The sequence below is a fragment of the Haemaphysalis longicornis genome, unplaced genomic scaffold (genome assembly GCF_048455015.1).
Source record: "Haemaphysalis longicornis isolate Haplotype H1 unplaced genomic scaffold, Haemaphysalis longicornis Haplotype H1 scaffold_12, whole genome shotgun sequence".
NCBI lineage: Eukaryota > Metazoa > Arthropoda > Arachnida > Ixodida > Ixodidae > Haemaphysalis > Haemaphysalis longicornis.
The window spans coordinates 90,647,215-90,660,952 of record NW_027526225.1 but is presented as its reverse complement, the minus strand read 5'-3'; the positions used below and the strand labels follow the sequence as shown (position 1 = coordinate 90,660,952).

General features: G+C 47.4%; 2 protein-coding genes across 6 annotated transcripts in view; one reads left to right on the top strand and one right to left on the bottom strand.

The window, feature by feature from the left end:
- The window catches only part of Bt (projectin protein bent), a 258,426-nt gene extending 257,578 nt beyond the window's left edge, over positions 1 to 848 (top strand). For all 5 annotated transcript variants that reach the window (XM_077693762.1, XM_077693761.1, XM_077693765.1 and 2 more), the window contains one exon: positions 109 to 848. The gene's annotated coding sequence lies outside the window, so the exon portion shown is untranslated. The remainder of the gene's footprint in view (positions 1 to 108) is intronic.
- Positions 849 to 5,067: 4,219 nt separating this feature from the next.
- On the bottom strand, positions 5,068 to 13,645 carry Alg14 (ALG14, UDP-N-acetylglucosaminyltransferase subunit). Its single transcript, XM_077693760.1, has 5 exons — positions 13,225 to 13,645; positions 12,587 to 12,789; positions 10,361 to 10,501; positions 10,099 to 10,158; positions 5,068 to 7,883 (listed from the first exon to the last, which is right to left on the bottom strand). Exons 1-5 carry the CDS (start codon positions 13,388 to 13,390, stop codon positions 7,713 to 7,715), a joined length of 741 nt encoding a protein of 246 aa, XP_077549886.1. The 5' UTR covers positions 13,391 to 13,645; the 3' UTR covers positions 5,068 to 7,712.
- Positions 13,646 to 13,738: the final 93 nt, after the last annotated feature.

The window sequence follows — 13,738 nt, the reverse complement described above, 5'->3', positions numbered from 1 at the left end:
GCTGACCAAACGGCTCTTAAATGATTGCATGATACTGTGGGCACGTGCCTTTCTCTGCTCTCTCCGCTCTGTCTCTCAGACTTTCCTCTCCTCTCTGTCGACTTTCAGGTGCTCCTTCATCTCGAACCTTTCTGCAGCAAACCTTCCTCCTCCTTTCTACAACTCGAGAGAAACGAAAAGCACGCAATGTGGGACGGCCTGACCCTGTGCTCGTCCAAAGGAAAAAGCTCATCAGTATGCCAAAAAGAAGGGCAGCGTGCCACCTACATAGTGGGCGCGGTTTGTGCTACCGCGTGTCGAGAAGAAGTGCCACTATTTAAGTGAGAACATCTTTCAATTTTAGCACCAAGGAGGAGGATTGAAACTAAGTCACATACGTACTATAATAATTTCCCCTGCTCTAGGTTTTTATTTTTTTCCCCTCTGCTTGCTGTAATTTTTCTTTTCTGTCATTTCTTGGAGTGTTCCTCTCTTCTTCCTCTTCTTCCCCAGTCTGTTACCGTGCCGAACTTCGCCCCTTCCTTTCTCTCCGAAACCGAAAGCGCCGCAAGCTGGCAGCACAAGCTGCCTCTCTGGTGGCTAGGCCTGCTCTCGGCTCTGCCACGGCCCGTCAGCTCACGCACACTCGGCCAAATTTGCGACAAAACCAAAAGCGTGGCTTGTCCACATGTTGACTCGCTACAGCAATCTGGCAATCGTGCATCTCAGAAGGTGGGGGCAGCTTCTGACGAGTGCGGAGCGCCGGCCGCGCAGAGCTAAAAGCAAGTCTAGCTGGCAGGGAACCCCCTTTTCTGTAGCTTGGACGTCATTTTGTGGGCATATGTGAATAAAAGAGAAGTCGGTATGAATCTGTGTTCCCTGGTCTTCTTTCTTCTTGTGCGCTGACGGTGTCTCCTTCAGCAGCAACACCACAATGTCAGTAGCTCTTGATTTCAGGAAGGCATGCATGCTAAGATGCACGAGTTCAAACTTCGTGCTGTTGTGGCTGAGTCAAGTAGTTGCCAAATAATCCGACATGATTTCCAACTTATTACCATAGTTGTGGTGCGACTGATAGCCAAGGGCATTGTGTCAACACCTGAAATCTCACAAGTTGGAAGCTTTGACAGTACAAACTGCCATTGCGTGGCTGCCTCTAAGTGGCACCGTCTCTGTTCAGTCAGCCACGCTCCCAGCTAATGTTTAATAGCATTTCATTAGAAGTTTCTTTAAAAAATTTTCTTGGGGTTTTGACAAACGAATGGGCAGGGTGCCTAGCACATGCCCTCCTCCCAAATGGAAGAGGATAGGGATCGTTCTTCATCGCAACAAAAAAACGTAATCACCGGCCAGCTAGAGAGAATAAATCTGCACTTCTGACGTATCTTTAACGTAACAAATTTTGGCTAGATGTGGAATCATGAATGGGAAATTGGCTACACTTAGTGCCGACTGTGATAGCACACATGCAAACGTATCAACAAACTTGGGGACTGCAGATTCCTGCGATACATATCTAGCTATCACAAAGGAGAAATCGTATGAGGCGAGTATTCACAATTATAAAACGGCATAGCTCTCTGTACAACGCTAGCTGGGACAAATTGATCCCGCAAACAATGGTTTTGACAGACTGGAAAGGGTTGCTAAAGCTAACGATGTGCGATGTGTGGCCATTTGTGTGTGTGTGCGTCTACATATTCCACTCCACACATACCAGAGATGTATGCGCAGTAAAACCTTGTCACAAACGACACTCGAGGGATCCATGGAGGAAGCATGCCTCTTGTAACCGCCGTCTCTTGTTGTGAAAAGTTGCTCAGACACTCAGGAGTCAGACCAGACTACTTTGTATACATCAGCATCAAAGTGTGTTTAAACTCGTCTACAGGGAATTGCTTAGGATGGCATAAGAAAGCTATTCATAGTGGTTTTAGTGACAGCAGATTGTATCGACTTCTTTCCCAACTTCTGGAAGCAAAGTCCTGCACTTTGCAAACCTTCTCGTTGCTCCCAATACCAGTCAAGTGCTCTTAGACGTTTGTAAACCTCAACTGCTGACACTGCCTGGTTGATTCCCTGGTTCATCCTCTCGGGCGCCATTTATTTGCACAAGGATCGCATGATTTGTGTGCTCCTCCGAGCACATGAGGTTTACATCTGCAAAGACAAACTTCTCAAAAGGCTCTAGAACCTCTGTGGTCTCTCGAATGCAGGCCATAGCTTCATCTCCAAGATGGTCTTCCGCAAGGTCTTTTATATAAGGCCCCTCTTGCTTCAGTTCTCTTCTAAATGGTAAAAATTTACTCTAGGGAGCTAAAAAAAAAGTTGCCCTTAGTAACAGAGGTGTCTCTTGTAACCATTTCTTTTATGTGATGTTGCTGACATGCATGGTGAACATGGGAAAACCAGTTAAACCATTTTCAAGTGTCACTTATAACCAAGAGCCTCTTGTAGCAAAGTCATACTGTACAAGTAACCTCAATGTTTGCTCATAGTTTTCACACATCATCATCAGCACCGTTGTTGTATACTACCCAACTTCAAGCTTTCCCCTCATCAATAGTACAAATATGAAGAAAGTGTATGACAGCTGCATCTTACCGGTGCTCACCTGCGGGGTTTCACTTGGAGGCTCACTGCAGGTTCAACTTAAATTGAGAACGACTCAGCGGGCAATGGAACGGAAGATGATGGGTGTAACATTAAGGGACAAGAAGAGAGTGGAGTGGCCAGGGAACAAATGCGTGTTAAGGACATATTAGTAGAAATTAAGCAGAAGGAATGGACATGGGAAGGGCATGTAATGTGAAGGCAAGATAACCATTGGTCACTAAGGGTAACAGAGTGGATCCTTAGACGAGGCAAGCGTGGCAGGGGGCGGCAGAAAAATTGGGCCCATCTCCCCGCGAGGGGGACTCGAGTAAATGCGTCGCATAGGGGGTGGGTGTATTGCGTTAACGTTTAGTGTTTGGGGAGTTGGTGGTAGTGAATGCGTTGTATCAGCAGCTTCTTGACGTAGTTTGAATGAGTCAAGGATATAAGGCGCGTTCGTAGCCTCCCATTCTGTGTCGGCTTTGTGGCGCAGTGGGTAGAGCACCATGTACATTGCGTTCCGCCTGCAGGGTCGAGGGATCAAAACCAGGCACCGGATAGTATTTTTTTTCATATAGTGTAGGGGGAGGGGTGCGGACTACGACTACGGACGTCAACGCGGGTGACATCGTGAGTTACTGAAATGCTCTGCATTTAAAAGTTAGATGGGCAGATGAGATTAGGAATTTGCAGGGATAAATTGGTCGCAGTTGGCACAGGACCGGGATAATTGGAGATCTACAGGAGAGGCCTTTGCCCTGCAGTTGGCGCAGACAGGCTTGATGATGATGATGACCGCAGTAGCCTTTGCCGCACATGCACTACCCAAAATGAATGTCTGTTATGACGCCAAGGACAGTTATGTATAGCAGGTAGTTGCTCACATGTTCAAAACATGTCACGTAATAAAATTCACCCCTTATTATTGTTTATTGAAGAACTTGAGATTTTCCTCACCTCTGCTCATCAAATGCAGTGCAGCCCCCTTCGACCAGGGAAACGCAGCTAAAAATTGGGTAACGACAGGATCACCGTGGCGATAATGAGGGTAGCCATTCGGTCGCAAGGAGCGCTCCCACATGTACCGGGCACTGCGCCTGGCGTGCCTGCTATTCTCTTCTACTCGGGACAGCATTCAGAACGATGCGAGCGAGCTAATGACAAGAATAAAACAGTGCCCCGTGAAAGGACAGTAGAAGGTAGAACTGCCATTTGGGTATGATTACCAGTGTGTATGCAAATAGCATTGTATTTGCTGTTAGCGAGTGAGCTATGGGTGAAGTGACCTCGCCTTGATCGCCTCCATTGCTCGGGTGGGGTTGAGAAAGAGCTGCTGAAAGATTTATTGGAGTACAGGGTGGTAGTTGGATGCATGGTAACCTTGGAGTGACCATTCCAACTGAAGCAAGGGGGTCTGCGCTAGCAGTGCAATTCTGGTTGCATGGCAAGCTTACACTGACAACTTCTACCACCATGCTTTTCAATCTGTGCTCCTGTGATCACCAAGTCCTCCCCCGTAGATGGCTCATCATAAGAGGCTAGACAGGGACACGCATGCTGCGAAGTGGGTGAATTGGGCAAAGAACACTAGCCACACAAAAAGGTTGCACCTCACGTTCTCTGTTCTTGAATGTGAAACGTTCGTGTGCAACTCTATTTTCGTGTGCCATGCAGTGTTGTGCATGCTGTCGACCAACAATCTTGCAGCGTCCTTAGGCATATGAAGGCAGGAAGGTGCTGGGAACGCACTCTGCAGGGTGAGTGACAGCCTGCCGCTGGTATTGGGGAGAGGGAGACAGCCCCAATCACGCCGCCAGCCAGCAGGTCTTGTGGTCAGTGTCAACATAGCCACGATGGAAGTGGGGTCGGCGTCAGCAGGCAAAACGTACTCTAAATGCGCCACTTTGTCAACACTGCTGGCACTGTGAATATCCGTCGTTTAGAAAATGCTACAAAGAGGAGAAGTACCCTGTCTTTTGGCTTTTTGCCCCTAGTCGGCCTTGCACGGTACCCACGCAAAATACCTCGCAGCGTGCTCGTACAAGTTTTGATGTTCGTACTGTGAGAATACCCAGAAGCAGTATCCTGAAGCACACTGAAACACTGAAAGGCGGCAAAGTCAACCTGATACTCCCCCATCAAAACTGACTCGTGTGAATGGTCTCCCATTGTGGTATAAAATAAATGTTGGGCCAAGTGCCGAGCGAATAGCATCGAAAATTAACATCTCCCCTACGCAACACAATTAATTAATTAGCGCGCAATCTTTCACAAGGTTAGGTACTCTCATGGGATTTCAGACAGTGCGGAGAATTGTCCATGCAGATGGCCGAAAAAGTGAGCAAGTAAATAGTACTACTTTCTAAAAGTGTCCAATAAAGTTCCACCAGGTTTCCCACTGAAGTAAGAGCAGCCGACTGGTTCCATTCAACCACACAGCAAAGCCGCAGCCTGCATGATGTAGCAGGTACCAGAAGGGGCCAGAGGCACAAATTGGTGTTATATCTTTATTCTGGAGATCTCAAAAATCCAGGATTGCACACACTTCAAACAAATGCTTGCACACTGTGCGTTAAATTCGAAGCCAATGTAAAAAAGTTTCAATGCAGCAGGCTTCTGGCAAAGTGCTAACAACTTCACTGTTTTGCATTCTTTGCGAATTAGTTACGATCGATCGGCTTCAATCAAGCCGTTGAAAAGGAGCAGCTCTGTTGGCCGACAAATTGTCCTGGTACCCTCCAGGCTCCAAACGTGCAATTCGCAAGTACATTTGGCTCAAAGCAGCGGTGACATCAATACTGTCAGACATTGCATGAGGAAGCTTGTGAATGCAACTACAACAAACAAAAAATTTAAAAACTTGAAAAACTTGAGGCTTGGTTTCCGTAGAACGGGCAAGATTCCGTTTAAATGCGTAATGCCGAGTGTGTGGACCAGCCACAAACAAGACACATTTGCACACGTCCCGACTTTGTACTGGAGATTAAACAGAAACTGAGGCATACAACTGACTACTGCAAAAGCAACCCTCATCGGAGGGCGACAACGAAAACAAGATAAGGAAATGCTACGAGAAAGCTCGCCAATCTTAAGTTCACCCGCAAAAGATCCGTGGCTGAACCGGGGCTTTTCTTTTTTTTTCCAGGCAGGATATGTTGTTTAGTACCCGTTACAAAAAAAGAGCAACCCAAATGGAGCAGAGCAGAACCTGAGTGAGGTTGTGTGCTAGATGCAGCAGAGCGTCCGTGTTACGTTGTACCCCAGCTGTTCTCACGACTAGCATTCTTTGTCTCAAAATATACGACCCTTTGTTTTAAGTGGTTTCTGCGTGGGAACACGTCTCCCATCTAAACATCTCTCAGGCATTCACTGCAGCCGATAACACTGTACCAAGGACCGGCCCCGGTACAGCGAAGGCTGCTTGATGTGTAGACCTCTCATTCTTGGAGAAAGGGGGACAGAGAGAGCGAGAGAGGGTAGAAAGAAGAATCGAACATTAAGAGGTGCTCAGATTCTGCCTAGCAGTATACACTACGTAGTACTAGTAATAAACCTTGACAAATGGCGAACCCTGTGTAAAAAAACGAAAAAGCAGAACCGAGGAGACGGAAAAACACAGCTGCGCTGAGGGTGACACGCACTCCTAGACGTACCAGAGATCGTGTCTCCATCTAGTAGGTCTCGTTACCTTATGTTTGATCATCCAGAGGCTTGCGGGAGGGGGTCTCTTCCCGGTTAAATGCAACCTGCCACCACTCGGGCAGCGAACCCAGTGTCGGCACTGGGCCATCGAACCAGCAACAGCCCAGCAGCAGCCGACAGCGAGTGCCGTCACCAAGTGACGCGCGCTACGGGGCTGACACAGCTCCCAGCAGTGATCGCTCCAATCCCCCGACCCCATCGCAAGCCTCGTCACAACACTGGTCACACGTGCCGGCCACAAACCGTCGGCACTTGGAGCATGAGTGCGTTGGTCTACCCTTTCAAGTTCGTGGCTGTGCACTGGAGACGACCGCAAGGCAAGCAGCAGCGGCAACAGGCTTCAGCAAAGGACGCTGTGTGCTGGACAGGCTGCATTAAAGGCCCCTTAACATCGAAGCACCCCAAAAGCGCCTTTAAAGGCAGAGATTTCCTCATGGTATTGCGTGGCCACAATCGTGCCATTCTATGATAATTTCTAAGCTTGCTTTTCCTCAAAGGAACTTCAGACAGAAGTGAAGTGCACTCTTAAGGACTTGAAGCCTTTCTACACACAAGGTAACCAATCAGCTGACAAACTGAGGCAACACCAGTACACAAGAACCAAGGCCTGCAAGCAGGTTTTAACAAATGCTGCCTTGCCGTGAAACTGGATATAAACTCCAACATCGTTTTTTTTTTTTTTTTTTTTTTTATGCTTCACGGTGGATGTCTTGAAAAGATCTTGACGTAGTCTGGAGAAATTTCTTTTATGCAGATCACAGACCACTTTGCATTGCGACACTAATTTAAAAGGGAAAAGCAATTGGCAATCAGGTTTACAGTTACAGCTTCTTTGTCACTTTGGGGGAAAGTTCCACTTCACACCAGTAAAAATATTAGTTAAGAGAGATGCCGGACTACAAGGCCGTCTTTTTTTATGCAACACTTTACCACCTTCACTTCTCGCCCCTGCCTCGAGCACCGCACAAGAGTGCAAAGTTGCTCTTCCTTCTGAAGTGTAAAAAAAAAGTTTGGGCTCTGAACTTGTTCTCACAGAAACTGCAGCTTGTCAATTAGGGACCGTAAACTTGAGCTATCTCATCGCAATCCATCCAACAGTGCTGGAAAATGCACCCAAAACCCTGGCACAAGTGCGGCCCGAGGCCAGTGCATGTGGAGAGGGAATGACCAGGGGGGACCAAGCTGGTCAGCTCTGCAGTGCACAGCCACAAACGCAAGGGGCCAAGCACGAGAAAGTGGAGCACCCAGTGATCGCCACATGGCACACATTGGCTGAATTGCGCAGGGTGCCATCTTGGCGCCATTACTGTTCACGTGAAGATTATTCAGGCTGTAAGGGTGGACCTTCGCGATAGTGAGATAGGATTCGCACGGCTTTGTGGCATTCTAGGTCGCCTGCGCAATTCGTGCCAGCGGCCATGCGGAGATGGCTGGGCTTAGATGAGCAGGCCATGGTATTTGGCCCGGGGGTACTTGTTGGTGAGCTGGGGCCACTGGACGACGAAGTGGTCCGCCAGGTGGTACAGAAGACGGCCCGATATGGACAGCGTCTCCACCCGGCAGAAGCTCTCCACAAACACCACCCGCGTCCGCTTCACGCCCAGCACCTGGCACAAGGGGAGGCAAGGAGAGAGCTGACTTACTTGGTTGAAAGAGGAGGGCATGGCAAAAGGGCACTTCTCGCCTGGGTAACAAAATAACCAGTGTGGAAGAGTTTTCTTTACATCCTTGGTTCCCAGTTAGCTAAGCTAAGCTTCCTGGTAATGCTACACCTTTGAGCTTTACTAAACAAGACTGTACCTGCAGATGAAAACTTTGTTAAATGTTTGTTAGTGCAAATGCCTTCCCAAGTTGCACAAACCTGCCTTCTGCTACGAGACAGCCGCTACTAAATTACTTGCACACTTATGGACAGAATCCTGCTCAAAATGGTGATGACAGTTTTGCAAAAACTGGTGAGAACACCTTTTTGACACCTATGGCAGGATAAAAACATCAAAACTGCATGCTGTTACAGCCGGTGATGATTTCTAAGTTTTTTTTTTTTATTATTTCATCTCCATTATTTTCACAAGGAAGCATCCCGAGATGTGCTCTAGCGGAATTGTCTTCTTACCAATCACTTGGGTCAGTCAATGCCTTTGCACTTGCATTAGGGAATGGGGTCTTTATTTCGCGTGGAGTTGCACTGGTGATCTCAACGAAGTTAATGGCACTGCAAAACTGTTGCACAGTAAAACACCGTTCCACGAGACACTCAGGGGTCCCAGGAAAAGTGTCTCTTGTAACCAGGGTCGCCTCTATGAGATGTTGCTGACATGGTAAGCATAGGAAAATCAACCAGACGTATTTTATTTTAATGTTTCTAATAACCAAGTGTCTTTTGTAGCGATGTTTTACTGCACTCTCAAGACACCAGAATGTGGTACAGTCTGTGGAAGTGTCAGTGGGTACGGCACTTTCGTACCCACAGACTGTAGCCAATGTGTGGCAAACAGGGCGTTACTACTACAACAAAAATCACCATGGTCGGCCGTTCGCTTTTGACTGCTGGCAGGCTGTATATCACCTCTTTGGATGACAAACAAATGCAGGCACACAGCCATGCATCACTACAGTGGTTTTGGTGTCAAAAAGTTAGTGCAATCGTGCAGTTGGCCCTGCAGTGGCCTACGATGCAGATGCCAAGTCCCCATAGTCAAAGTCCCTGAAGTCAAAGTCCCTGTAGCCGGCATACCAATGCATTCACTACTGTGTGGCCTCTGCAGCAGCTGCGCTATAGACACCCTTTAACCTGGCCAGGGGGAGATTTTCTACCGCCACAGGGCGTCATCTTGGCAACTAGGTCACCTCAGTTTAGAAGCTACCCTGCCCACGGCACACGCTGAATCGCCATACCCTCACCATACAAGGGTGGGTCACTACCATTGCAGCTGCTGCAGCTATCGCCACGAAACAGACAATAACAGGACAGTTGCTGGGCATTTTGTGGCTCCACAAACTGCGCGCACAAACACCATGGCCTCTGCTTAGCGCAAATGTGCCAGTGACTTCAAATGTCACTGGCATTTCATATAATCACAGCTGTAAGAAATGCCAACACGGGAACTGTTCAGTGGGCTTTTCATAGCTGTTCCGACACAGCCTGCATAATGTACCTTCTAATAAAACACACAAGTACATACTCTCAATGCCAGTGCTACTCGGTGCTTACACTCTTCCAGCGCTGGTATAAGGGGCACCTCTTCTGTTTACAAAAAAAATAATGCCGTTCCACTCAATGTGAAAGCCGTCAGAAGTGATATGCCATAATGGGCTGTTGCGCCATTATCCGCTCACTGCTACCACCCAATGCAATTCAAATTTACCACCTTCGCAGTGCTTGCGCACCCCCTGCCTGAAACTGCGCCAGCGGGAGTTCTGTCCTTTTCGTGCTTGCTTTTCCTCCCGCACGTGCCAGCGTTGCACCGCCACTTTTTTCGCTTACTATTGTGAAAACCAACCCAACGAGCGTTCCTAACTAAATGAGCATGGGCACTGCCGGTTAATTACGTACATCTGTGCTTTCACCTCATGAAATCGAGGCACCGCTGCACGTTTATGCTCTCACCTGGTAAAATCTGCACACCCCCTCTTCTCCAAAAATTACAAACTTTGAATGCTTACAATTCGAAGTCTTTGCAAGAAAAGCTGATTGTGGTCACATCTCTCTAAGCACACGTGTTCTCCACAGGTAACATCTTTCCGGTTGAATGCCGTAGAGAAAGAATTAGCCAGCATCTTTCACTGCAACGCAGGCCAACATGCCAGGATGCAACTTACAGCCAACAGGAACGCCATCAGCACAATGGGCACGCACGTTCCAGGCCCATTGCAGATAATCTGCACAGACAAAGACGAAGAGCTGAGCACAGGGTCACTGCTGGAATACACACCAGTGTGCACTACCTGCCATCAAAATGTCCCGGTGTAACAGCAAAAGAAAAACTCAAGTTTGTTTTTTTTTTTTTTTTGGCACTGCAGACAGGTTGAAAGGTCGTAACTTTGAAGCTCGGTGTTTTAGCGAGACCATGGGAATACTCACCACATCTGGTGAATGGCGCAGCAAGATGGGTGCCGATGCCAGAATTGCGTAGAAGGTGGTCGGCACCGTGGTCAGCCAGGACTGGTGCAGTTCGCGGCTTCTTGGAATGCGCTCGACAACGTAGTCGGAGGGCTCATCCGCCTGGAAAGGCGCCAATTTCAAGTCCCTTTTTTGCGTGCAAAATGACCTGGCAAGCATTTTTTAACATTCTCCTAAGCAGCGTACTGGGACACTGGGCTACTGGGACCACTGTATTTGGGACTTTTACCTGTTTTCTCTTTAATACTTTCAAAAAAGCTTTGGCCCGACACTTTGACCTTTATCTATTTGACTTTTAAATGTTTTGTGTGCTTATTATTTCAAGGTTATGTCATTGATTCCTGAGTCGCGCACTACTTACACACCATACAGGGGACCATGCACACAACACATGATTTTGCTTTGTTTGAAAGACTGCCTCAATGGAATAACACTCGTGACAATTTTTTGAAGCAAACTCCAATCATATAATGTATAATAAGGAAAATTTAAAAATAGGGGTTGTGACTCAGCCATTCTTTACCCCACACCTGGCATTTGACGACAAAGCATAATTTGCACAACTGGCTAAGGCCAATAAAAGAAACCGTGAACAAAAACAATATTGTGCTGTTCAAAATTAAACTGTCAGGGTGACGGAATGAAATGTTTTTCGTTCTGCTTTCTGCTTCAGTCCATAAATAGAAGTTCCGTTACAGTTTAGCTTTGGAATGAAAAAATAATGGTTCATGGTAGCCAGCAAAAAAATTGCGAATTGAGCTTCCAGTGCACTTTGGCTGCAATCAGTACATGCTGCTGTAATCACGCCAAACATTTCATTTTGTTCATTATTATGTCGTTTTTCTTAATTTTTGTGCTTATTCATGTATGCACACTCTTACAACAATGCTTTAGGTGAATGGAGGTTATATAAATAAATAAACAAATGAGTTAACGAGAAAAAACAAACAAATATTCAAATAAATTAACAATAAATAAACACGGCCGTGACATCTGCTTTGCAGCCAACTGTGGGCGGCAATCACGCGGAGAGCTAAGCACTGACTATCGAGACAGACATATAATGTTCTAGAGAGTCCTAAAACACAGTGACATGCAGAGGGAGTAGGGAAGCACGCAGCAAGCCTGCCAAAGGAAATATGTCACCAGGAAAACAAAAGGCAATTTGTATACCGGCGAACCAGCTGCAATATCCCACCTCGCTGCATCGAAATTGGAGCAAATGTTGAAATACCTGGATTTTCCACTCGAATCGAAAATCGAAACAATTTTTTGGTTTCGCTCCTGAACGAAATAATAAATAAGATATCGATCACGTTTTCGTTTTGGCCAAAAATATCGTTTTTTTTTTGTTTTTTTTTTCGTTTTTTGGGTTCCGGTTTTCTTTTCATTTCGACACCCTGATTGTGGTTTAAATATAGAGTAACATTATTTCGGGACAATAAGGCAATAAACAAATGGTCACAATTTAAAATGTGTGGAAAACAAGATGGTTTAGAGGCGAACACTACAAGCGCTGTGAATGTTGCACCATCTCCAAGTGCAGCAGCTTTCGAAATGAAAAGGATTATCAATAAATACCCCACTTTTTCAGAACAGCACTGTGGGTTCACACGAGCTCACATCGTCCAATGCTTCTCAAATAAGAACAAAGCTCATGTTACAAATGTATACACTGCAAAACACCCTGGTAGGTTTTACGAGGTTTGATCACTGATCTCCAACATCTAGTTTCTGCTTGACCACACCTTTTGGCACCAAGTAAGTGTGTATACCGGCTACCTGTTTGGAGTTCTCCCCGAAGTACCCAACGGATTTCCATTCATATGTCATAACTATTATGGTGGACAAGGCAGTCCCACATTTGCCCTTCAAACACAGGTTTTAAACGCGTCTGCCCACCATTCAAATAAAGCAAATATTTAAGTTGTTTTCATGGCCTTTTTTGAGCACGCATTGGTTGGGGGTGCACCTCCTATTCTATGTAAAATAAGCAGTGGGATTTTCCTCACCACTACTAAACAATTAATCAAACAGGTTTGAGAGCTGTTTGTCAACTGACTAAAGCATAACTCAGCAGCGCTGACTGTCTGCGGCTGCTGCGAAAGAAACCAGTGCTGGCAAGAAGCTGCAGAATACAAATTACGGCAGCGACTACCAGCAGGGCGTCCCCCGTTTCCCACGCACCTCCGGACTGTCGCTGGCGTCCTTCTTCGAAGAGAGGAACCGCAGCAGAAGGACCTGCGACGACGATGCCACCCTCCACATCTCCAGCTGCTTGGCTTTGTCGGCGCTCATCGGGTCCGTCGTGGCCGTCACGTAGACACGCGGGCTGTACGACGTCGTGGAAATGTTCTCCACCAACTTGAGCATCTCGAACGTGTGGCCGCCTGCAGCGGGAACCATCAATAAAGCACATGGTATTCCGATCAGTAGCACTACTTCCCGCAGTTCCCACGGCAATTGCCAGCCGTCACAAGTCGAAAATCGCCGGGCGACGCAGATTGGAGTTGTCTGCAGGTAAGCCACAACTATGCGGAGCATTTACAGCCAGTCGCGGGGCAACGCCTATACGCCGTCAAGGTAGCCTGCGCGGACAGCTGGTCGTAAACGAGCAGCTCTTATCGGTCTGCCTCACGGAAAAAGCTTATGTACCGGCCTACCCCACGCAGCAATATCAACCGTGACGGCGCAATTTCGCAGCCGCCGGCGATGCACCGTGCATGCAAGGGTGGCACTGCAAACGTAACATCCTTCGTGAACGACGTGTTGTTTACGGCCCGATGCAGGCGCGTCATTGCGAAACTAATCGAGCGGCCGCTTACCTGATCCCAATACGACCATCAGCTTAGCAGGCTTGCTGTGGGGAACTTTACGGGCATCGCCTGCGTGCCTGATTCTGACGAGCACCCAGACTGCTCGCAGAACCAGGATGATCGCCAACGACGCGATCAGGTGCTGGATGTAGGTTGCGTAGGCGAAGGTTTCCATCAGATGAGCGCGATCGGCAGCGTTGGTCGTGCAAAACTGAAACTGGCGAGACGGTGTCCACGTAGGTGCTTTTTTTTCCCCAGAATTTCCCGGTCGACGGCGCTACATCTTCGACTTGCAAGAGCTTCCACGGGCGTTTTAGACGCTTTCAAAATTAGCGTTCACTCGGTTGCAACACACTTCACTTAGCTGCAGCACATAATTTTGCACGATCCGAGATGCAACGGTACATCCAGGTACGTCACTTCACCGATGAAGCCATAACAGCGAGCTCAGGGTTCGAGAGTGCGGTTAATTTTCTTTGCATATAAATCACAACAAGTATTTAATTCTCATTCTTTTTAGTCG